The sequence below is a fragment of the Tetrao urogallus genome, assembly GCF_951394365.1.
Source record: "Tetrao urogallus genome assembly, chromosome: 18".
In the NCBI taxonomy this organism is placed as follows: Eukaryota; Metazoa; Chordata; class Aves; order Galliformes; family Phasianidae; genus Tetrao; species Tetrao urogallus.
This window is the reverse complement of record NC_136831.1, coordinates 3294743-3321441: the sequence shown is the minus strand read 5'-3', so window position 1 is coordinate 3321441 and position 26699 is coordinate 3294743. Positions and strand designations below refer to the sequence as shown.

Genomic DNA, 26699 nt, shown 5'->3' with positions numbered 1-26699 from the left:
CTCGTCCCAACAGTGACACTTTGTTGCCTCTCACTTACAGTCTTAAAAGTATTTTTAATTTCTTGCATATTTGCCTTTACAGCTTACCCCGAGACTGCAAATATGAAAGGTATTTTGTGTTCCCTGACTTCCAACAAGGCGAAAGTGGCACCTCTGGTTCAGCCCCAGGCCGTCCCACACTTCTTCCCTTTGCTGTTCCTCCCATTCAGACAACAAAGCTGCCAGAAGAGCTCCCAAACCACAGCACATCCCAGCAACCTGCCACATTACACAGGAGGGACGACAGCCTCAGCAGAAGGCACCAAAGCAGCCTCTTGCTAACATCCAAGAGCCTGCAGAGCTGAGGTCCACTTGCCTTGCAAGCCCCCACCTCCTCACAGCTCTTGCATTCTCACAGCTCTTGCATTCTCACTTCTGCATGGCCCAGCCAGCAGCCCAGCTGCTCACCTCAGCTGACCAACTCCAAACGAACCAATACTTGTCAGCCATCCTGCCCCTATTTTCACTCCTTTCAATTCTCCAAAGCAATCATCCCAACACAAATCTTTAACATATAAGGGCAGTAAATACACTGCAAACTATTAATTTCTATTCTGTGGTTGCTTTATTGTATGTATTGTATGTATTGTATTTATTGTATGTATTGTATGTATCTGCTCACTGCAACTTGCAGAAATACTTTTTTTTAAATTGAAAAAAACCTACAAAACTTGAGCATCACTCAATCACAAAACACAAGATGCACTGCAATAAACAGTGAAGATTCCCTATCACCTGGAAGCAGAAGAACAGCAAACACTGTCGATTTCCAGACTCCACATTCACCAATGCCCAAAGCACAGCCTGCCAGTTACACCACACAAAGGTTCTTATTTATCTCTCAGCACTGAAGACTCACCCAGTCTTATGCAAATTGCCAAAAAAACCAAGTTGGATTGACAATTAATCCAAGGGAAAGGCAAAGTATGCTCAGCTCTCAGACAGCTCTTATCATTCAAAAATAAGCATCAAAATAAAAACGCACATTCTGTTCATAAAATATACGCATATGTATATACACGAAAAGAAAAAGATGCACATATCCCTCAAAATTTGACATTATAGAAGAAAAATCTTACCATCAGGTGATAGATAAGTGTTCATTAAGAAAAAGAGCAAGTAATCCACCTCCAAATAGACAGTCTGTGAACATTCCATAAATAATTATGAAGGACTTGCAAAAACACAAATATTGGAAACTAAACTCCAATCTACTTGAATTACATTAAAAGCTTATGAATTACTGATCTGTAGCTATTGCACCCCCATGCTATTAAACACAAACACATTACATTTGAAACTTATTAAAAGTGAGTCTGTCTTGGCTTATAGAAATAAATCTTGGGCATTTTGCATCAGTAGAGATCTGGTTTGTGCTTCTTATTAATCTGTATATTGAAAGATCATAAAAATGAGCCTAAGTAAAATTTGCCTTGCATGAAATACAGGCATACATTTCCAAGTGACAGCGGTTGTTCTCAGTCCTGCTGTTTTCTCCACAGGTTGACAGCAGAAATCACTGTTCTTGATTGGCTTCCACTTAATAACTAATTTCAGGAGAATGGATCTTGCATAAAATTTCACACATTTTGGGACTACTTTCTGAAAAGGATTGACAGCTTCATCTCAGAGGAGCTAACTGCAATCAAACAACACACATCGAATAAGTGTGTCCAAGATAAAGAAGATATAGAAGTCAGCTCTTCACAAAGCACTGTAGTAACAAAATTATTAAATATATACATATTGTGTGTGTGTGTGTATAAATAAACAAACTTGCTTGAAAAATCCCAAAGGAATTGGATGTTGGAAACCAACAAGGAATCATTCCAAAGCTGAAAAGGATACCTGCAAAGCACCCACGGTTCTTAACTTCCATAAACTCACAGCAAAATTCTCCAGTTCTCTAGTCTCAGCACTCCAAACATTCTTCAGCCCTGTTTGTTTCATCCACAGCTTAGAAAATTTTGTCACTTCATTACATACTGATCAAATAAATGTTAGGGAGCCCAATTTTAAAATGTCTGGAATTCAATAACTTATGTGCACTTGAAGTTTTCAGCTTGTTTCAAGATGAAATCTGTGATTATAAAGAGTAGCTGGTCATAATAACACCAGACAACAAATTTGATAAGGGTTCAATACTTCCAACACACCTTCATCCGTTTTCACTGCAACGTCTGGAAACGTCAATGCAAGTATTTGCTGTAAAAATACAGATATTAGTTTTAAAACCCTACATTCGTGATTTATTCTGTGAAAACCTGTGAGAAAGCCAAGAAGCACAGCAACAACAGAGCCAACTTTCTGGCCCACCCTCTGGAAGCTGGCCTTGCCCCAGCTCTGTGCAGGCGTAAGGGAAGAAATACAGAGTAGGATGAAAACATTTTAGAAAAGGGCCTCATTAAGGCTGGGTTTGAAGCAAATGAGCTCATTTCACAATTGGGTACAACTTCTCCCCTTCGATTTTTGAGTTTTAACACTTTATCAAAGGGGCATCTTAGAAATGACAACCACGCTAACAAAACTAAGTGCATATCTGTAGCCACCAAATTCCAAATATCAAGTGTCACAGCACTTGAGAACTTCACATGCTCCTCTGCTCCTCTTCCATAAAGTGCTCTTCCCACTTGGGCATTTAACACACTGAGAAACAAACTCACTCACCACAGTAACAAACCAACACATCCCTCAGTTTTAGGAAAAAAAAAAACACAGGTAAAAGCAGCTTAGAAAAACATACGTCATCCATGTCATTAGGAGCAAACAGTTGTCCTGCCACTCATCAGTTCTAATGTTTTATCACCAGCAGCAGAGAACATTAAGCTTATGACATCTTACCACTGAAACAAATGTCCCTTCCAACCCCTGACATTCTGTGATTCTGTGAAACAAAAAAAAACCCACCCAGCTATTGTGTAGATATTTGGCTATATTGCAGAAGTTTGCAACTATGTATGAAATGCAGCCACTGCTATCCTGACCACCATTCCTTTGGATTTCTGTCATTGTTTACTCTCCTTACAAAGAGTATGAGGCAATTAAACCCTAAGGCCATGTAAACATCACTGATGTCAAACATCTGTGCTGTCTCTGTTATTTAAAGCCATGAAGAACAGAACTGCTTTGATGGGCCTCCTCACACTTTCTTCCTGATTTAAAGAACAAAACAACCAACAAATAAAAATACCCTCATACACTAAAAGCAGTGAGCAGTTACCTCACAACAGGTTTTCCTCATATCGCTGTCTTACAATTTCACATGCAGGTTTGTTACTGTGACAATTTTAATAGCTGTCAAACTAAAGCTGATAGAGCAACCTGCAAGTGTCAGAAATCTTTGGAAAAATAAAGGTGATGTCCCCAGTTTTCTTTGTGACAACAGGCAAATATTCATCTTGTCACTATCTAAAAAAAGTAATCTAGAAATATTCAAAGACCTGATCGTAAAGTCAGGCTCCAAGTAAAGGAACAATGCAGATTTGAGGCTGTAGTTCAGAGACAGATTTGAAACACTGCTTGCTCTTCATTTGCTTTCATTCCAGGGATCCCCCTTGGGCCAGAGGTGGCACTGTGAAGCCCTAACATCCATCAGAGGTTTTTGGATATTTGACAAAACAGTATTGTTTGCCTGCCAGATATTTTCCAAGTCTATGAATGTATGGGGGACAGAGAAAGAGAGGAAAGGGGGAGAATGATGTAAACAAGAAATGAGAACTTCAAAGTGAGAGCTAACAATGCAGAACAATGACTCGTGTATCTTACAATGTCCAACAAAACTTATTTGTCTTGCTGTAATGCAGCTGCTTTAAGAAATCAGTTCACAATACAAAGCTTTGATATTATCATGGAGGAAAGAGATTTCTTTAAAAAAAAAAAAACAAAAAACAAACAACTAGAACTTTCTATAGAAACACACTCAAGTTTAACGTGGCAAGAGATACTGTACTTGAGAAATACCCAGGACTATGCATAAAGACAGTCGCACAAAAGCAATAGTGCAGCTCTGACTATAATTAACGAGGAATTTTCTCATTGCGTTCTTCCTGTATCTTGTGTTGTATCCTCAAATCTGTCTAATAAAAAACTTTGAGGTATACCAACACTTCCATTTTTCCATTTAGAGAAGCTTAAGAGGCAAAGCACCCAGTACATGCCACTGCAGAGAAAGAAAAAAGTGGAAGAAATCAGTACTTCATAGTAAGTCATCTGAATAGAAATGTATGCGTGGGATCTAAATTTGAGCATCACTTCTCATATTTATCAAGCACCCTTTACTCACATGCACACACCCTTCTGTAGACCAGTATTCATTACTCTTGCAAGTGTTTTTAATCAAGGAAAAGAGGCACTATATTGTGAAGAGAAAAAGGCAATCAGACATCAGATGGATGTAGAAATACACTTCATCTTTCACACGTTTATGAGCTCAGCCATCATATCCCTTCTAGTGCCTACAGCAAAACAAAGTGTGCATATCACATGAGAATATCAAATAGAGCAACTCTTATCTTAAAACTGAAAAAAGACTTGATCTCCTTCTAAATGGCATTCAATGTTGTTCATAGTGGAACGTTGCACACAGTAAAAGCAGGTTTTCCATTTAGGATCCACATCAACACTGGGCTTTCTTCCTGGTGGCGTTGTGCCCATCTTCTCAGAGTCACACAGAAATCTGCTCCTCCGAAAAAATGAATGAATTTATAACTGCAGATACAAAACCACTCCAAATTCTTGTATTAAATGCTATCCATGTTTGTATCCAAAATAATGCCTAAGGTTAAGAAAAAGTCTTGGGAAGTCTCTGCTACAAAGACTATACAGCCTCAACAAACCAGCAAACAAGTGAAATATGCAAGCCAGAAGTTAGAATGTAAAAGGAGCCTCTATATACATGGCATTCTGCCCAGATGCAAAGGTCCCTCCACAAAAGCCTATGTTTATGATCTGGACTACATTATTTGACCTAACAAACATTTATTCTTCTCTCCACATTTCTAACCTCCTTTGTATCTGCACTCTAAAAGCACTGCAGCCACTACTTCCACTTAAACCATTTTAACAGAGCACTGTTTGAAGAGAAACTAGATATTAACTGATGTAAGAAAAATTAGTAGGACATTACTCTATTTCCATAGCCACTAAAAATGAAAAGCTTTATCTTAGGCCAGATCATATCAGCTTTACACCTTCAAGCAAGATGTCTGACTTCTTTTTAATGACACTGAGCATTTTCTGTATACAGAAAAGGAGCTGAATGGGTAATTGTTGGTATTGATGCGTAAACGTCATTAATCTCTTTCAAAAGAGAACAGTAATTTTTTTCACAGATTTTCAAGTTGAGGGTGCTGGGAACAGGCAGGAAAGCACACTGCTTTGAGATCCAACTATGGTAGTAACTTGGAACGGTGTTTTTTTCCTTCCAAGATGTATTAGCTAATAAACAGTCATATTAGCACTACAGCACATCACACGACTTAATGGCTTTCTTTGGAGTGGTAACTGTCCCTTTCCCATGCATAATAAATACATTTGCCATTCATAGTGCAGGAAGTATCAGTAAGCATCAAAGAAGTTAAATATGTATAGGAATTGTCAAAGCTTTTCTATGGTAATAACTTATCAGATGCAATCACATAAAAGAGAGCTCAGAAATGCAATAAACTATCTTCAGTCGCCAGTACTAAACAGTGAATCCTGATGAACCTTGTGAACATGCAGAGGTCAACGCCAATTTCAGAGGGAGCAAGTAAAACCCAAGTGGAATCAAACAGCACATACTACTTGAAAAGTTCATCTAATTCCACCTAGTGCCGAGTCCAGTGAAATGAATTATTCTGTATACACTCAGTCAACACAACTTTTACTCCTTGCATTATTCTTTATCTTTTCGTGCTCACCAGCTACTGAACTTTTTGCACTCATTTCAAGATCTAAAGAGTCATTAAAACTGCACTTCTGTTTTTACTTCACAAATGTAACGTGGCAATAAGAGCACATAGTACCTACTTTTTCGACTCAATGTATTTTCTGCCTTAAAAAGATGGGATCTATACATGTGAAAAAAAAAAAAAAAAAATCAAACTTAAAAAGAAAAAGAGACACTTTGAGGTAGAGATTAATCATGCAGCAAAAGATTAATTCCCAGCTGCTTGGCAACCATCTGGACATTCTACTGGTTAAAACACTAGTTTGAATTGCTAACCTACCTCTTTGATCTTTCTCAATGTCTCCAGCACATATGTGCAATAATTAAAGACATAGTTCACAAACTGCAGCAAATAAATACACACACACACACACACACACACGTACATATATATCTCTATGACCAGACCAATTAGTATTGGGAATTATAAATCACAAGTCAGCTTATGAAAACATGTCTCATCCTGACATACGCTGTATGTCTCACACCAGTCTAGCAATAAAATAAGGTTTGGGTTTTATTACATTACATTCTAAAGAATTATCAAAGCAGACAGGATGTGATTTCCTCATACAGAAGACAATGGACAACTTGCATATGTTCTTAGGAACAGGACATTAATCAGTCAGGAATCATGTTAACAGAAGTCAAGATTGCTGCATTTCTAAATGCGAACGAACAGATCGCTGCTCAGAATGATAACTAAGCAGTGAGAGTCAGTTTACAACTCAATTCTCAAAATAAATCAAACACTGAATTCAAAACAGACATCAGGTTTGTGGATAAAGAAAAAAACCTGAAATGAAACATTCGAAGTCACAATACTGACTGCTTGGAACATTTTTAAAGGGAAATGAAAGTATTTTCCTACCCCAAGTTATCACAAGAAACGTTATGGAGAAGTAAAAAAAGAAAAGATGACTGTGTCCTATCTGCCTTTTTGGATTTTCTTGCCTCTTATGGGCCACACCTGAACATTCAGACATTTTAACAAAAATATCCACCATAATTAAAAGTCTTAACAAATTTTACCACTTTGAAAACAGCCAGGAGTTTAAGAACAGAATGACTGAATTAACAGGGAGTCAACAGAAGGGGAACAGTAAATTAATAAGCGAGAATAGAATCTAAGATCATCAGGTCCAACCATTGATTTATCACCACCGTGCCCACTGAACCACGTCCCTGCATGGGGAATCGTAGCATCGTCACAGTTGGAAGAGACCACTAAGATCACAAAGTTCAACCCCAACCCATCCCCATAACGTGTCCCCACATCTTGGTGTTGCTCAAACACCTCCGGGGGACTCCACCAAATGCCAGCTCCCAGTGAATATCGAGGTCCAGGTCCTGAAATTTTGCATCTGAAGTCATAGCGAAACCTGACCTCCTCCCTCCCCACGTTATCAGGAGTTGGGCTTTGTTATAGTGTAAAAGAACTATACTGATAGACTCTGTTGCCATTCTTGGAAAATATGAAGAAAATATGTTTTCAATGAGGAAAAATATCAAATCCATGCTGTAGCTCAGAGCAAAATAATGTTAATTTTACATCAGTACAAGCTTAATTTAATTACGAGTATCCCTCTTTTAGAATACTGTCTCCATATTAGTTTTATTTATTGTTTCTTTTCTGGCATGCATTAAGTGCCTCATTCATGTATTTAAGTACTTCAGCATAGAACAAAGCAATTAAGAGGAAGAAATCAGAACCAGAAGGACAATGCCCACTGATCCCTTCGTAGAACTGAAGAAAGGAGAAAGCAATGTCACCTGCTGTTGACATTACAGTCACAGTCTCACTGCTCTTGATTAATCATTTCCTAATCTGATCTGATATTTTGATTCATTCAAACACAGCACGCCCATCTCCTTTTAACTGCAGTGGCATATACTTTATTGCCATGTCATTTACTCATTTATTCCTAAAACTCCATCTCCCTTCACTGATAATACCTCCCAAATTCTACGGCTTACTTTCCTCCCTGCCTTCTCTTTCACTACATCCAATGTTCTACATCACAGCCCTTAACAACCCTCAGTTTCAAGGTACAACCTCTTGCCAGATAAGTGAGAAGCACAGTACATCTTCTGCTTTCAGCACCTTACATTCAGAACACTTTCAGCCAGATCAAGACTGCAGCATGCTGATTTTCTCTTAGCACGTACGTATGAATAAATCCCAGAAATTTCGTCTCAGCAGAACTATATATATGGCTTGATGGCCTTTTCAAACAAGATTTGAGTGTTTATTCACAAATAAAGGAGAAAAACACAAATGAAGGTTAAAAGACAAAAGTTCTACATCACTAATTTAAACAATTCTTGAAAAGATAGAAAACAAACACATTCTTCCTTCCTGGCTTTCATACAGTCCTCGATCAGTTAAAACGCATTTCCAGGAGAAAGAAGTTTTCCCCATTCCTGGCACTCTCAGGTGCCTTTCATTATTCAGCTCATCTTACAGCTCTTCACTCTCTCTTCTTCAGTCCTCACTCCATGTAACAAATTGGGGGAAATTATCCTGCAGATATTCCATATCCTCCTGGAAATTCAACCCTCGACCTCCCCACAACTACTCCTCCCTTCAGTTGCACAACTCAACACTGCTCCAGATGAAAACACGACCACTTCTGCCACATTGCAGATACAGAAAGCTGGGAAAGCATCTGTACTCCAAAACCCAAACATTATCACTGGATAAAGTGATAAAGTCATCAAAAATATTGCAAACACTCAACGTTTTCAGTTATCCCAGACAGATGCTGCTTTGCAGTAGTTATTGCACAAAGCACTAACATTGTGTAAACCAAGAAATAAAGTATTAATAACAATACAGTTGGTGTATAGCACTCTGTATTCGATTTACTCCTAGTGATCTTGGTAAACTTCAGCTTAAAAGAATTTTTCTTAGGAATTTGTTCATTTTAAGACTGACCAAATTGAAAAATTAAGAAATGGAGCTTCTTTAAGTAGACGTCAAAGCTTCTTTGAAGGATATATTATTCAGGTAAGCTAGTTATTTGAGAAAGGTTTAACAAATCATTAACAAGTTTATTTTTTCTTTTAAATCCCAAAATTATTAAAAAATGGAATGTTGGCAGTAGTGTTGCCTTTATTTTTCTGAAAACCACTGATAAGAACTTGAATTTCTTCTGCCTTCCTTCACTCTGCGGAGCACTGAGCAGCACCCTGGATGAAAAAGCTTCACTTTAAACCTCAGCTGGGGTCCTGTTTATCAAGATAAGCTCCTCGTGCAATCCGTTCTGTTTTGCTGTACTGCTGGAAACTGATGTATTTGTTTTGTTGCATCTTCCTTGTTTAAACCCAGGATTCTACAGCAATGGCAGCTTCCCAAATGGTTTAATCCATATCAGAAATATTTGGGGAAACCATTACTAAAAACAACTGCCTGACAATGATCACATTCTCATAAAACTGTGATGTGGCTATCATAGAAAATAGCCATGTGCTTAACATTACAGAGTCAAAACAGGTGCAGGAATGGTTTACGGACAAAGGTCTAAAGGTTAAAAGCCAAAAACCACAGTTATCCTATTTTATGTTCTCCTGTCCTACTACAAAGAGGTTGAAAACAGCTTAAGGTTTACAAACTCTGGTATGGCACTTTTCTCTCTCCTGTTAATGCAACTATATTCTACAAATGAAAAGGCTTTATTCTTCACTGAGCTTCACAAAGTAAGAAGAAAACACATTTAAGTTTTCCATTTAATAGCACACACATAGTGATTATAAAAAGTATTTCACAACTTTTCCTGTTTAAACTACCCCACAGTAAAGCAACATTAGCAAGAAGTACCAGATTTTTACTGCGTGGTTTGAAGGATTTTTCCAGAGAACTAAAAAATCATTCACTGAGTATTTTGTGTAGCAACTTGGCATGCATTCCTGTTCATTTAATTTGAAAACATTATTTCAATGACAACAATGTGCTTACAAGTTATTTCTTTTTTAGTCTATTTTCACATCTTGTGAAACCTTGTCGTGCCTCATCCCGAGGCAATGGTGGTTGAATGCTGTCAGTGAGAAAGAACAATGAATATCTGAACAGTGCAGAGAAAGTGAAATACACTGTGTCAGGCTGCTTATTTAAGCATCCCATTAGATTCCCAGTTACCAACACAGAGCAAACTCCCATGTACATTACATATTACATATACATTACTACATAACAACAAAAGCATCTGCAAAGCAAATATAACCTCCCCTGTGCCTTCTAAAGCGCTCTTGAAATCAGCTTTAGGATAGTTCCAATTCATAGGTGCCCTTACAACACACCATGCATGCAAAGGAGGAATTATTTCAGTTTCCAGTTGACACCTCCTCCTTTCCATCTCATACCTGTCCTACGTGTGTCCAAGGAATTTCGGATACCAGGTTCCCTGCATATACATGATTTGACTTCCCAAGAACATATGACTAAAAACAGAAAGTTGAAGGATTTGAAGAGGGAAAGAAGACTGGGCTTTAGTTTTGTTTTCCTCCTAATACATGCTGAATTCGACTTCCTGAAGCCTGGTCTGCCAGACCACTCCCAGTAATATGTAATGACTATAAGACTGCAGAAGAATCTACGTCCTAAACGCTTTATGTTCAAGTTCTACCTCGTGGTTGATTTTAAATGGCTGATTTTAAACTAAATTAGATTATGGCAAAAATACCAGAAAAATGCAGCTTATTTTCAGGTTTTGAACTACCAAAAAAAAAAAAAAAAAAAAAAAAAAGGCCACAAAAGTACTGCCAAAGCTCAAAACAAAATAATAGAATATGAGAGATTCAGATAGGCACATTATATCATCATCATTATTCTTGCCAAAAAAAAAAAAAAACCCTCAAAAGAAATAATACAAAAATGCAAATGAAGAGGACTGGAGCTAGATGAGGGAAACAGAAATAATGTAGGATTTAATAGAAATCAGGTTTACATCTGTGGATTTCTAAAGACATACAGAAAGTTAACTCCATAAATCCATTGCTCTGAGAAGAGGAAAACGTGGAAAATTCCTAGCTTCCTTCTTTCCAACACAAAATATTCCTTCAAAAGTCTAGTCCATGTATTCAGAAAGTCCCTTTTATTCCCCAAGCAATTGAGAAATACGTTAAGTATTTAATGAAAAGCCCTACCACTTCAGGGAAAATACATCAGATTTTCTGCTATAAAAGCTGCCCTACGAATACTCAAATCAACAAACAAATGCCCTAACTTGCTAATTTAGCTGTAACCCTAAAAAGACTAAATAGCACCTTACCTCCTTCTCGTGCATTCGAAACAGTGCTGGGTCCTCCTGGAAGCTGCTACCTTTTCCTAGGCCAATTTTGGATGTCTTCTATTGAATAAGAAAAAAACAGATTCTGAGTTCAAAGTAATAACCCCGACTAGGAATCATTCCTAAACAGAAAGGAAATTTACTGAGCAAGTTTGCTTGCCCTTATAAAATACCAAGGGGATATAAATACCTACCAAAGACACTGGGATTGGTTTTTCCCGTAAATATCTTGGATTTTCAAGCTGAAAAACAAAGTTAAAGAACAGGTAATCATATCAGCAATGTCTTATTTCTCACAAACAGGAAAAGAAAATAAACACAGAATAAAACAGCAAGGTTAAAGAAAACCATTTGAATGTACTTCCAAAGACCTAACAAATTGGTAATAAATATTGTAAAGCTTGAGAAAGGTTTCAATGCAAGTCCTGATATCTTAAATCATTTATCTTAATTTCAAAATGAGCCAATGACTTTAAGGTTGGCTGGATAATAGTCTACTAAACAGTTTTATAGGATTTGCTACATGCAGTTCCTACCAAAAGAACTTTATTGGGTAAATTCCATTTAAAATCAGTGTGAAGCTAGAGAATATTCCTGATTACAGTGATTTTAATCTTGTGTTTTTGAAAAACGTGACTGTTAAAACTGTATCCACGCACGTAGGACAGAGACAAAACAAGGAAATAATTCATTAGCAGTACTGTACAATTAAAGCAGCTCTTTCAATCACTATTTTTAATAACTGGATACAGGACACCATTCAGATCCCAATTCCTCTATCAGAGAGCTGTATCTTTTTAATTTTCCTCAGATGATGGGACTCAAGCATCACAGGGACTGTAAAACTCAGGAGAAGCTTTCAAGAGTATAATCCCATAAAATGTGACAGCGAGATTTGGAATTGGAATGTGATTACAATACATATTTTATAAAATTTAGTCTATTTAACAAGAAAGATTAAATAGATCTATGAGGCGTGGCAAATATATCAGATGTTTGCACTTTCTCCAGCACTATTAAATAAATTTTTGTGTTGAACTTACCAGTGGTAAGAGAGGTTTAATCCCTCTGAAATTTTGATTTGATACAGTGCTATTCATCTCCTTCCCTAAAAGGTTAGGCAGGATTTCTATATGCTGTTAAAGTTACCATATTTCACCCAGAAGTACTTGAAAATATTAGTATTTTTTACACGTGCCTTCAGTTTCATTGAACAGTACTATCCAATATTTTAATGGTGTATTTCTGATGGTAAGTAGTTTATTAAGTAAGCCGTTTCCCTTGTCCAATGAGTTTACTAAAATATAGAAGTCTCACATAAAGGTTTATGTTTTTTGCTTTAAAAATATGCCACAGTCATTGGCACAGCAAAAAACATGGGTAGACCTTAATGAATAAAGGCACCCTCTCTGCACCTACTAAAAAAAAAAAAAACACTTTTGCTTCTTTTAAGTTTAAAAAAGGTGCAAATATTTATGATTAATTCAAATACTTTATCCAACCACGAAGTTGCTCACTCTGGTATATCTTGCTTGTTTATAAGGGAGAAGGAAAATGTGTCTCCAATACTTTGCATGGCCCAAGTCCCTCATTTTTTGATTTTGTAACAGCAGCCATATGTGCTTTGAAGTTAAATGTTCCCACTTTGTTACTTGTTGTGGATTATATCCACTTAAACTGATCTGTAAACATTTAATGTCTCGACATCCATTCTTTTCATGCTGGCCTTCCGCAAAACTTCTTGTTCTCAAAATTATACCACATTAAAGAGGGAATATCACAATAAAGAATGCCCAAAAAAGAAAAAAAGCTTGTATTTATGAGAAACATGCAAATTTAAAAATAATAAGCAAAAGGTCAAAGACAAACCAAAATACATATGTATGAAACTGAAGGACTGCCATGAGAAGAACAGTAAATCACATCATGCTTTTTTAAGAGTATGAACCAAATAAATGTCACCATGAAAGACATCTTTATTTGAACTAGAATTGAACTCAAATTTGTAAATACCACTTCTTCATAAAAAATGACATTTTGAATCTCTTTGTAGCAAAGACTTTTGTTTCTCCTATTCTATTGGGCAGTCAGACAAGAAACCATTTTTCAGTTTGTGAGGACTGGCACTGTCACCTTCTTGTTCTTGAGTCCCCATAAACCAGTAAATCTTGGCTTTGGGAGGGCTATACATAATCAGATTCCCATTAAGAGGGAAAAAAAATACTTCCCGTAAAGTAGACTATTTCTGTTAACATCTTTTTCCCCCCCATACATTGAAAAAAAAAAAAAATAAAAATGAAGGATTCAGCATAAAAACACAGAATCCAAAACTGAGTTTGACGTAAACAAGCCATAATTTTTAACTCCAACATTTCTAGTCTGTACTGCACATAGCAGCCAAAACGATGCATTTTCAAAGCACAGAACTTAAAAGCCAGTAATTAAAGCAATGAGTAACGCACTGATAAGAAAAGTAAGCTGAGCTAAGATGGTTTCTCACAAAAGCAATGACAGTGCTCCTGCTCACTCTGTGCTCTAAGTCCTGCCACAGGATATCCTCAAGCTGAGAGCAGCATACAGACCTTCTGTCAGTCTTACACCACAGCTTCTGCTCTTTTGACACAGTAAACATCATAACAAGGCTTCGTTCTACCTCTCCCCAAGTCACATTTTGTTCTTCAGAAGATGCTTATCACTGTATATTTATTTTCAATAATACATGGTGGCATCTTCTGATAGCTCAGAAACAAATCAGAAGGTATGTTGTATATATTAATGTGCAGAAAAAAAAACATTTGGATCAGCAGGCTTGTTGCACATTCCCCCTGTAAGCTTCTTCAAAGACAAAATGCGACTGTTTTCAAAACAAGGATGGAAAAACACACATGAAAGAGTTAAGAACAGTTAAGATTTTGAAATGGTAAACAACTAAACTGAACCTTGCCCTAAGTTCTGACTTTAATCTAACAAACCCAGCCAGCCAGCATGTTCCCTACAGAAATAACTGCTGAGTAGCTTCAGGAAATTTGAGTAAGGACATTCTTATCTAACATCATAATTTGTAGGGAAGTTCACTTTAATGCCGCTTCTGCAGTCTTAGTGGAAGAACATTAAAGCACATGGAGGTTGTTTGTCAGCATGGAAGTAGAATTTATTTTTTGAAGTCACAACACCATTTGGAGTTCACTGTGGGAAAGTTTTCACAGCGTTGCTGCCCTCCAACACCATAACATATACGGTAGATATGTTTATAGTAAGCAGAAAGACTAAAAAACCAAACAGAAGATAATAAAATGGTTTGTACAGAAGTGGTTGAGCTGAACTAGACTGGAAAGACACAGGCAGGCATGAGCCAAGTACACAAAACATATCATGCACTGCTGCTGCAGCCATCCAAGAACTCTGTGTTTGCATTTGCTTTAACCCTGTGTTATATAGAATTCCTTAAGCAAGGAGAATGAATTTCAGGCCAATGACCACAGAATTCCTTTGACCTTGATACTCTTAAACCTTTATCATGCCACAACATTTCCCAGGATAGATTCTTCTGGGCAAGATCTGAGTGCCCAGGTACTAAGGACTGAAGACACCACTTCTAGAAAAAGTTAACTCCTGTCCTGGATGAATTTCCATAAGGAAAACTGACATTCTCCCTGATTAAAAACCCCCTCTGCTACTTATCCAGGTACCAGAAGTATCAGGAAAAGAAAAACAGGTTGCTCAGATAAGAATACACAAGTGTTTAATCCATTCTTACTCCTAGACATGACTTAAATTTTATATACAAAAATTGTGTTTATCTGCAACCTACAAGTTCAAAAGAAAAAAAAGTTTCTAAGGCAAGTAACTGCTTTAGCCAACCAGCTTCTGTCCATGTGTTTTACAATACCACACATTTTACAACATTTAATTACTTCTTGAACATAATTAAAGGGAATGTGGGGATGCCCTGTTCATGATGTATACTGAATTTCCAACAAAAAGCTTATTGACAGCTGTTAATAAAATATAAAAGATAATGAAGGAATTCTTCAATATATTCTAAAATATCTAAACAGTGACAAGAGTTCAGAGTAACAAAATGGCCAAAGATTACTTGAATTGTCCGAACTCCCAGCTCTGAAACTTTCCCTTCAAACAATAATACAAAAGGATTTTTTCTTTTCTACATTGCAAATGCAACTTCAAGGCATTAACACTTCATAAGGCACAGCCCACATCAGCTTAGATAAGAGTCAATAAGGGCTAAGAAAAACACATTTTTATAATGTATTTAACATTAGTTAACATTAGCATTCCATGTATGGAAAGCAAACTTATCACAATCAAAACTTCTTTTTTTAAAGACATTTAACCAATCATGCCCAGAACATAAAGAGCTTAAACAATAAAATGTTTGATAGAGATAATCAGAAATGCTGCAAGGCAAACAAAAAAAATGATCTTTTATTACTCACAAGAAGCAACAATACTAGAAAGCAAAATGATGCGAGAGTCTGACTTTTTGTATAGAAAATGTTATTACCCATAATAACAAATACATCCAAACTACAGCCTGCCTGGCTTTGACCTCTGCTTGGTACAGAAAAGATAAGATTACTTTAGATATCCACTGGAGGCCATGATCCATAGCAGGAATACACTGTTCAACTCCAACCACTTCGAGGCCTCTCTTTTACGACCTCAAATCCTTTTTGCTGTAACCCCCACAAGTCCCACGTGATCACAATTTCTCACTAGCAATTGGTTCAAGTCTCTTCTCATTGATGGTAATTAAACAACTGATTTGTGTGTCACTGTAGCCAATCTGTTATCCAAGAGACTTTCTATATCAGTGGAGGATTGCTGTAGTTTAATAACCCTCTATTATTAACCCAAAATGAATGCAACTCAAAATTTCAATTAGAAAAACAAAAAAAAAAAAAACAGAATTAAAGGGACAAGCAAGAAAAAAGATTAACACTAACAAAGTGCTTGATATCAGGGATTCTTTGTCAGCCTCGACTGGAATAATTTGTAAGAGGCCACATGCAAGTACCCCCCTACAGCAGCTTTAAGAGCTCAAGGTATTGTAACAGCCATATAATTCAGGTATTCATGTAACCTGAATATTCAGAATCTGCAAGTGACTGTTGGTACATTTGTTTCAGTCACCTGAAGAGCAATTTCACGAATTGAAGTTAACTACCCTTGAAAAGCTTTTGAAAATCAGCTCTCCTCACTTAAAAAACAAGGAAAGACAATCCTTGAAGGATATATTCTTCTTTAAACTGAGGACTGCTACAAATCAATCTTATATTACTCTATAAAATGGAAAGAGCTCTGAGGAGCAATAACAATCCCCCAGACTAATCTTTTCATTATCTACACCCTCAGTTTGGAGAAAGCAGTCAGGCAGCTCCTGGATTGCCTCAAGGTCAAGACTTTCTTCTCTCTCAGAAGAAAAGAAAGCATGCAATTTACATTTAGAATGCTAAAATTCACCAAAACAGCAGGAGAAACACTGAGTAGGACACAAGAAGACTTCACATTCTCTTATCATTTATGCTTCTTCTGAAGAGAACTCAGCTGTTCATGCAAAACACTGAGTTACAACCAAGACTTTAGAATTCTGTCATATCACTCCGGGCTGACAATAGTGTAAAGAATTAGGATTATCTGGTCACCTATTAATAATACATCAACAAACTCTTCTTTATGTTAGCATAAATTCAAATATTATCAAGTTCTCTAGAAATAGTCTGCATTTCTACTGGAAAAAGATACTTAGTTTTGATCAGCAGAAAGTTTTTTCTTATGAATAATTACATTAAGGACAATCAAATTATTATTGCTTAAAAATAAGATATTTGAATGTTTTCCTTTTAGGCTAATTCATAATTAGCCTTCCCAAGCTTTACCACTTTATTTCTAAAAGACTGATCCTTGCATAAGATTTTGTTGACAAATTCAAAGTTGCACACTACATGAATAAGGAGTTTTCATTTCAAGTATAGAAGTATTGCACTGTTGTTTTGTTTGTTTGTTTTTACCCCAAGATTCCAACTACTGAGACGTGCATCAAGGTCACTGTCATCCACAGAAATAGTTTTCTTATGATGATGGTCCTGGAACAGAAAAAGTCAAATAAAATATCAGAAGAGTTGACAGAGACATAGTGTTAAAGAAAACATTGTTAGATTTGGCAATACCTACAAAACTCTTCCTAACTGTGTCATGGTACCCGTGATAGCTTTAGTCAAATAGCTCAGTTACCAGCAGCATGCTGTACTACAAGATGATGTTGACACAAACAATTTTCCAAGCCTGGGATTAACAATGCAGTAGACATTAAACACTAAACATAGGTCAACCTTTGGGATGATTTGAGAACATCCTATAAGAAGTTATCTTCCCCATGTACTTGCAGAGGGCAGGTTGCGATTTTAGTCCTTTTGTGTTACTCATTCCTTAATATCTGCATCTGTACGCATTCACACAACTGAAAAAAACCAGCTCCACAGGGATAGATAACAGCAATTCATTGCAACTGCAGTAAGTTTTATTAGAAAAAGGCAAAGCATCTTACAGGCAGAGGTGCTGCTAGGTCATCATCATCATCATTCTGGAGAAGAGGACTCGTAGACTGTGATCTCAGTGTTGGCTTCCCATCGTACTTGAATCTCTCTCTATTATTACAAAAAGTAAGCAGAAAGAGAAGAATTCATTTTCAACAACTTGTGTCACACAACTGATTTTACTCCTCAACTAACATCCTTTTTAAAAGGAAAGATCATTGTCAAGACATAATGGTCAAAAATAGTATAAAAAAAAAAAAAGGAATTTTTGTATTATTAAAGGCTCTTTAAAAAGGAGTATAAGGTCTTAAACAGTACATTAAAGTGAGAATTAACATCATGTATATCTTGTATATTAAGAAGTGCTCGTTGCATATCTCAGTTACTGCATGAAATAATGTCTCCCAACAGATTTTAGAATAAATCATAGAATTATAGAATGGTTTGGATAGGAAGGGACCCTTAAGATCACCCAGTGCCAGCCCTCCTGCTACAGGCAGGGACTCCTCCTTGTGGACCAGGTTGCTATTCCTAAACATATCAGACACAATAGGATGAAGACAGACAACTCAGAGAAAAAATGGAATGATGATGCTGGTTGGGCACCCATAGGGAAGACTGGTTCAGGAAGTACCAAAAATGTTGTGCCAGGTCAAGGTACGTCCTTACATAACACACAAACATGAAGACAAGGGCAAGACACAGCTCAGTAGTAAAGCAGTGACTCAGAAAAACCAAGGTGGAGTCAACACGTCCAAGAGATAAATCAAAGCTGTAGCAGCTGCATTTTACTTCAGTTCTGTTTCATAGAATGTAGCAGTATGTACACAGGGTATGGGAAGGAAAGCTCAGCAGGACAGTGCAAGTACAGAAGGAAAATGTTCCGTCCAGTACTGAAAAAGACAAAGATTTTTTTGTGGAAAAGTTTTTTGTATGAATCATAAGAACAAAAGGTGAATTAAAAATAGGAGATACATGAACACAACTGTCACTCACAAACCTGGACAACAAACCTTTCTCAATTACAGAACAGTGAAAGAAAAGAACAGCAGCACGGGACAAAATAAAACAAAAGAAAATGAGTTTATTAGATAGGTTGATACAGCAAAAGATCCAAAACAGTAGCAAGACATCTTCCAGTATATCCTCCAGTGTCAAATCCACATGCATTAAAATAATTAAAAACTCCTGTTAGTAAATCCACCTTCCTATGACTAGCTATGTAGTATTAAAATCAAGTCAGATCATTAAAATACCCTTCATTCTTTCCATCTGGCAGAAAATTACACTGGAAGTTATGCCAAAAGACACTGAGATGAATTAAGTGTTTATGAAGAAAAAGACAACTGTTGTATGTAAAATATAAACAAGTTGCTTCTAGGAAGACATGCAGAGAGTAACTTTTCAAGAAGCACAGCACCCCAGCTTTCATCAAAGCAGCAGGAAACAGTGAAATACAACAACTGGAAGCATACCTTCCCTTCCAGCAACAATCAGTATCAACAGCATACATGGATGCAACATAACTATTAAAAGCAATACATTAGATAAGTTTAGATAAGAAAAGTCTCAGATGTTAAAAAAAAAAAAAAAAACACGGAAGAGGGATAATAATACATTGACTGTTTCCAGCATTCCAGTTCATTCATATCTTACCAAGACTTCATTTTACACAAAGTTATCTTCCAATGTAAGGAGACAGATCTTTAGCTACCAGCGAGTCTGGCCTTTTATCAATGGATTTTTCTGAACAACATTCAGTTACCTAACAACTAAATGAAGTTCAAGTTGTTTAAAATTAGAAAGAACAGAATTTACGCTCCTATTATTGTGAGATTAGGGGCTAATAAATATCCAAGCCAACCAACAAGTTATCTCTAATACTTTCCAACAGGAAAAAGTATTAAATAAAGTCTAATTATATTCTTAGTTCTGTATTTGTTGTTCTGAAAAAGAAGCCACTTTACTTGACTACAAACAAAACTAAGGATGGTCTGCAGCTTCCCTCATATCAAACATGCACTGCTCAGTTCACTCCCTTTTCTATCCTCCTGCTATCAAGTCAGGCTCCAGCAACCACAGGATGTTATTTAAGAATTGCTTTTTCTCCTCCCACAGCAGGCAGGTGCAGAGCTATCAGCCCCGACACCAGCCCCACAACTCCTGCTTCAGCCACAACCATGAACTAGCATGGAAGAAGGAAGCAATTTGCTGCTAATAAAGGAGATTTGTAAATTTGCTACTAGGAAGAAAGCTAGGGCAACTCACTGGATCTTTCTTGTACAGCAACAGCCACACATTATCTGTAACAGTGTTTCTCAGGCATAATCTGTAGTGCTATGAACATACAATACAATTTTCCTACAGAGCCAGGAAGGTCAGATTTTTGTCCAAACAATACATTCTGACACTTGAAAGAATACTTTTTAGTGAAGATGCACCTTTCTAGCACCAGCTTGTTTGATCTTACATCCTAGTTTCCATGTCAGATTTGCCTATTACTTCTTATTTAGCCACATAAACAGCATCTGATCAAGAAAAGCCAAAACCTTCCTACACAGCAGCACACATCTCACAAGATAAAAATAACTACAAACAAAACTCCTCCATTTGTCTGCTTCCTTTAGAAGAGAGAAACTTGAATAAACAAACATATTAAAAAAAAATACTCGTAAGCACTGACATATCTGTTCTGCCTCGAGAAAATGTTTTAGTCTATCTGTAAGAATTAAGTCACGGTTGGAATACAGCATTTCCATCATACTATGTCACACGCCTATGGATGCAGCTCTCCTCACATCCTCGGGCAGACAGAAGTGTAACGTGACACGATCGCCATCTGCTGGCTCTCGTTAAGAGATGCAGAGTTCAGTTATTCCAGTGCCTTTATGTCTTGCACTGACAGCACGATCTAAGCTGCACATGCAAAGAAAAACTTTATCTTCACGTCATTTATAGCTAATATCTTAAAATAGACACTTGTAAATAGGTATTAAATAGACCATCTCCAAGACACACCGTAGCTGAGACAATCAGTAGCATTTCTTCCTGTGTTAGTCACATGTCTAACAGTTTTCTACAGCTATTAAAAAGTTATGTAATATACAGAGGTATCAAAATTGCTAATTGCCAACACACACAATTCAAGTTTCCTTATTCTGATAATGCAGCTGCATGTAAGTTCTATTAGCAGAGTCCACTTGAGAACTCATTGAACCAACGACCTCATCAACCACATTTACTTGCTTCTCTAGCCACAGTTCAATAGGCAACACATGCCTCCACAGAACTTACCAACCCTCAAGAATCAATATAGATAGAGCAGGAGTTCCACAAGACCAAAAAGAAAATGCAAAATAAAACTTCAGTACCCCAACCACATCTCAGGGAAACTTTGCCAGATCAGGCTAAACCTTGTCTTAAGGTACGGACTGAGAAAGGAGGTCAGAGTTCCAACGTTCCTCCCTGCCAACCCTTAAATGAGGGCTGGGAAGGGGTGGATCCTGGCTCCAGCCCTTCTGGTCACTCAGGTTCATTGCACGCACCTGAGCTCCCCCAGGTTGGCCCTGCCTTCCCACCAGGTGCTCCATCGCTGCTTCAGGCCAGGACTCAGCATTTCTGCTACACACATTTAGTTAAGGTCTCAAAGAGCATGTCTAAAGCACAACATATTCCTTATTCCCATAAGGCTAGGCCTAATTGCTTTAATATTTAGACAGTTCTTCCCAGTGGCTCTTCTTATTACAAAGCCAGAAGTAATAACATGGTAACACAGCTGGTTACTGCAGTGATTTACTCCTTTTTTTCTCAACCAAACCACCTGCGCCACAGGGATGTACCACAAAGCCCCTCAGTATTAACGTAGCACTTGGAATCATGAGACAAATCACTTTAAAGAGCAACTTTTAAGATGATTGTTACAATTGCACACCGTTAAGGGATACATAGGAGGAAAAGTTTCAAGATACTCAATATGAAGGTGCCATGACCTGCGAGAGTGCCTGTAATCTGCATGAATCACAGCTGAGCCATTTAAAAATCCAAGACTTGGCACTGCAACAGAAGGAATTTGAAAGACAGCACAAACATCAACATGCCTAAAAAATTAATAGCTAATGATAATGACTTACACTTTTTGTAAGTGTATACATCAAAAAGCCAACAGGAAACCAAGACTTAATAACCTGATATATTTCATCCCTTTAGCTGCTTTGTAAATCAGATGGAAGAGGAAGAGCTCTATATCCAAATAATAATATGAAATGAACATGCAGCTTAAGCTTGCTGGTACTTGCAAATCCACAGCGGATTGCAAAAATAAGATGCAGCTACAGATAACTCCAAATTCTGACATACAGCTGCAAACAATCTGTAGTGAAACTTTGTTACCCTCAGTGCAAACATGCAGCATCTAGGCATAGAGCACCAGCTGCCAAAGCCTATGTGTTTGTAGTAGACAGCATAATCAAAACATTCTAATGTTTGTAACATTTAAACATAACAGGAAGGGGAAAAAGACAGAACTATAAGAATTGGAAGAAGACATACAGGAGTATGGGAAGCAGACATAACGGAGGAATGAGACAATAGAAAAGTGATCAAGTTGAAAGATGTTCATGATGTTTCTGTACATAAAGTAGAAACACTATTTCAGATGAGTCCATGAGGAAGTGTAATAAATCCATATATGCAAATTAAAACATGCAAAGCTTGCCAGATCTAACATACGTTACATATGAATCAAATATTGAATAAAGCAAACATAAACGTCTTACTCATATGTAACTGCTGTTGCTGAAGATGACTCTTCTTTAGAAGATAAAGTCCACAATTCCTCATGCACGGATTCACCTTCTCCTAACTCTCCCATCACCCAGTCAGGCAGGTAGTCTGGGCTACTGCTTTGAATTCTTGTTGAATTTGGTTCATCAAAATAAATTAACTGTAATTGAAATAACTGCAAAATCAACACTGGAACATACTTACACAAATACATTCCTTATGCTGTTAATATAGTTTCTTACACAAATACCTGTTGCATTAAAATTATTTTTCAGATTAAGTCAGTGAGGTGTGCAAATATTACCTCCCCACACATGGTAATTAGCACAGCCTGCACTTTTCAATGTTTTCCTGCACTTTACTTCCTTCAGCACAGGTAACTTGACTGGTCACGCACCAGTAAAGCTGATGTATGCCATGTTACATTCAGGTCTTCAGAAAACAAACTACAAGCTTAACACTGCCTATGTGTGATAATGTGCCTACCAGTATCTTTTCTTTCAGAGTTTAAACAGCTGGAGTTCATGGCAAAAGCCAGGAAGGAAGACTACTGAGTCATATGAGTTAAGCACATCATATTCCATGCAAGAGAGCAATCTGCTGTTTAAGAAAAATTATACCCTTTCAAAAAATTAGGCAGGTATCATCTTTCTACTCCTTAACACCTACTTTTATAAGCCTTAGAATCTGTATTCAGAAGAAACAAGTCTCTGATAAAGGATTTTGTTCCCTGAAAGGTATTTCAAATATCAGCTACAAGATATATAACATAAAAGTCAGTGCTGACCACACACACCACCACTCAATTCATTCAAATTGCTTTTATGCCAAATCTAGGACTTGCAGGTATTTTCAAGAATAAATTTAAGCAATAAAGTCACGCTCACCATGTACGAAGGTAATGTTTTCAGCATTCCTGGTTCTGGTTCATGTGTAAAAGGATCTTCTAGCACTCCTCGTTTCAGCATGTGGAGCAAAAGTTTTGCATATGAGTTCCGATTCTTCCTTCCCGCTATTCCTGTACCCGCTCCTGAGGGCTCACACAGTTTTTTAACCCACAGAGCACACCTCTGGCGTTCTGAAAAGGTAGACACATGTATAACCTCTAATAGCATCAGGGAAAATCCAACATGTATCAGCAAGGCACAAAAAGTAGCAGCAGGGACTTAGAAAGCAACTAAGCTGTACAAAACCCCCACAAAACAATGCCTTATAACATCAGACATCAAGCTCCTAGTTTGGTTGGTAAAGCAAGACACATACACCTAATAATTAGCAGTAAGGTAGAATACTGTTATTAGTGTTTCTCCACACATGAGTGTTACCGTATTTACCTGACCTATGCTGCAGCTTTAGTATGTGAGGCTTCACATCCACAATGCAGCGATCAAATTCGGCATCCAGCTCTTTCCATGTTTCCTCTTCTCCATTCATTTTGACAGAAAACACACCAACCTGTATGATCGCCCACATTGAAATGGACAAGGTTAAACACCACCCTAGATCTGTCTCTAGTTGTCCTAGGCCAAAACACGGCATGCTTTGAGACGATATGACAAATAAAGCTAAATATTTCATTGAATTCATACAAAAATAAGTGGATTTTTTTTTATTATTTGCAAACTACAGAAGTTGAATTAAATTTTCAATGAGAACATGCTTGCTTAGATTTGAAATTTGCCAACCACACAAAAAGGTGTTCAATTACACGCAATTTGTATAAAACAGCACCTACACAGGTTTGTGCAATAGCTGCTTTTATAACAGCTTTCCCCCCTATAATTAGCATGTATTATTATTATTTTAAATGAAAGAACCAGGCAAAAAGCACCAAGGAGGCTTCAAAGCGGCACTCTCAAATGCTGTCAGGACATTTACAGACACAGCACTGCAGGAGGAGGGCAGCTCCATCCCCACAGCACTGCCGTGGTCAATAGAGCGGCCGTGGCCAATAACACTGCTGTGGTCAATAGCACTTCCATGGTCATAGCACTGCCATGGTCAATAGACCTGCCGTGGCCAATAGTACTGCTGCAGTCAATAGAGCTGCCATGATTAGCAGCACTGCCATGGTCAGCAACATTGCCATGGTCAATAGCACTGCTATCTGTGGTCAGTAGCACTGCTATCTGCAGTCAATAGCACGGTTGTGGTCAATAGAGCTGCAGTGGACAATAGAGCTGCCACGGTCAACGGAGCTGCCATGGTCAGCAGTACTGCCATGGGCAATAGCACTGCTGTGGTCAATAGCACTGCTATCTGTGGTCAATAGCGCTGCCATGGGCAATAGCACTGCTGTGGTCAATAGCACTGCTATCTGTGGTCAATAGCGCTGCCGTGGTCAATAGCACTGCTGTAGTCAATAGCACTGCTATCTGTGGTCAATAGCGCTGCCATGGGCAACAGCACTGCTGTGGTCAATAGCACTGCTATCTGTGGTCAATAGCGCTGCCGTGGTCAATAGCACTGCTGTCTGTGGTCAACAGCACTACTATCTGTGGTCCATAGCACTGCCATGGTCCATAGCACTGCCATCTGTGGTCCATAGCACTGCCGCGGTCCCGCCCCGCCTCGGGCACAGCCAGCTCATGGCAGAGCCCCGCCCAAAGCACACATCGCCCGCCGAGGCCCGCTCGGACAGCCCCGCAGGTTTGAGCCCATTTCCCCGCTCCGTTTCCTCCTCGCGTTCACCAGCGCTGCACTGAAGCAGCACCCGGCTGTGGGCGCGCTGCCCCGCGGCCATCCGTAGGGATTACCGCTCCCTAACCGCGCTGAACTCGGCGGCATTTCCCATTCGCTGCCTCCAGCAGCACCCACCCCCCGCCCGGCCCTCCCGCCGCCGCGCCGCCCGTACCTCACAGTCCGCGCTCTGAGGGGCCTCGCGGGGGCCGGGCCGGGCCGGCGGTTCCCGCTCCCCCTCGGCGGGCAAAGACCCGCGCGGAGCCGGCCCGGCCGAGCGGCCAACGGTTCAAACCGACCCCACCCCCGCTCCCGGCGGCCTCCGCTGACAGCACGGCCCGGAGCTTCCGTTTCCGCGGGCCGCGCCGTGCGGCGGGACGGCCTGCGGGTCGGAGCGGACGTGGCGGCGGTTCGGTGCGCGTCCTGAGGGCGCGAAGTGTGCCGGTGCCGCTCGGAAAGAGCTCCGACAGCGTTGGGCAGCGCGCCTGAATTTGATGTGGATGTTTCTGCTTGTGTGGCACGGGCTGTAGAAAATAAACACGCTGCGTTTAGGAGTGTAGTTTGTAAAGCTGAAGGTGGTCCTGCTGTGCTGACGAGTTCCCGTCCGTGCGGGCAGTGATGGATGTGAAGGAAGCTGCTGCAGTGAGGTGCAGCCGTGGGCTGTGGCCATGCAGCCCCGGGCTGGCCCACACGTGGGTCTCGTGGCAGTGAAGGAGCTCTTTGAGAAGCTGGTGTGTCACTGACAAGTGGTGCAGGCATTGCTGTGTCCTGTGCTCTTCCCCACAACGATGCATCATACATGGCTGAATATTTTAGATGTAGAATCGTGGAGTATCATCAGTTGGAAGAGATGCATAAAGATCATAAAGTCCGATCCCTGGTTCCTCACTGGACATCCCAAAAATCCAGCTCTGTTTGAGACTGTTGTCCAGACACCTCTTGAGCTCCTGCAGCTCGGTGACTGCTGCCCAGAGCAGCCTGTTCCGTGCCCTTCACCCCCTGCTGAAGAACCTTTTCCTGTTACGCAGCCTGGCCTTCCCCTGCCACATCTTCACCGCTCCCTCATGTTCTATCGCTGTTATCAAAGCACAGATCAGCACTGCCCTGCGCTCCTCTTTGTAAGGAAGCTGAAGACCGCAATGAGGCCTTCACTCATTCTTCTCCAAGCTGAACAATATATCCATACACATATTGCTGTGCACACACATTAAAAACATCAAGAGGGCCCAGGAGAGGATAAGGCAGCACCCATGGAGAAGCAGGAGACGCCAGTTCCGTGAGGTCCCCCAGGAACCTTGCAAAGGGGATGTGCCAGGTGCCTCAGCGCTGTGCTGCAGCCTGCACCCTGAAAGCAAAGACTTGAAAGAAGTGGAAGGTAATTCTTGGGTGTGTTGCATTCTTTATTTTAATTGCTGCTAGTTGGAT

General features: G+C 38.9%; 1 protein-coding gene across 1 annotated transcript in view; it reads right to left on the bottom strand.

Moving 5' to 3' along the window:
- CEP112 (centrosomal protein 112) overlaps window positions 1-24029 on the bottom strand; it is a gene marked incomplete at both ends in the record, with an annotated part of 145394 nt that extends 121365 nt beyond the window's left edge. Inside the window, 7 exons of the mRNA XM_079544254.1 lie at window positions 11239-11316; window positions 11451-11498; window positions 17289-17363; window positions 17825-17924; window positions 22589-22755; window positions 23483-23673; window positions 23930-24029. Coding sequence (XP_079400380.1) covers window positions 11239-11316; window positions 11451-11498; window positions 17289-17363; window positions 17825-17924; window positions 22589-22755; window positions 23483-23673; window positions 23930-24029 — 759 coding nt within the window. The remainder of the gene's footprint in view (window positions 1-11238; window positions 11317-11450; window positions 11499-17288; window positions 17364-17824; window positions 17925-22588; window positions 22756-23482; window positions 23674-23929) is intronic.
- Between the last annotated feature and the right edge of the window lie 2670 nt (window positions 24030-26699).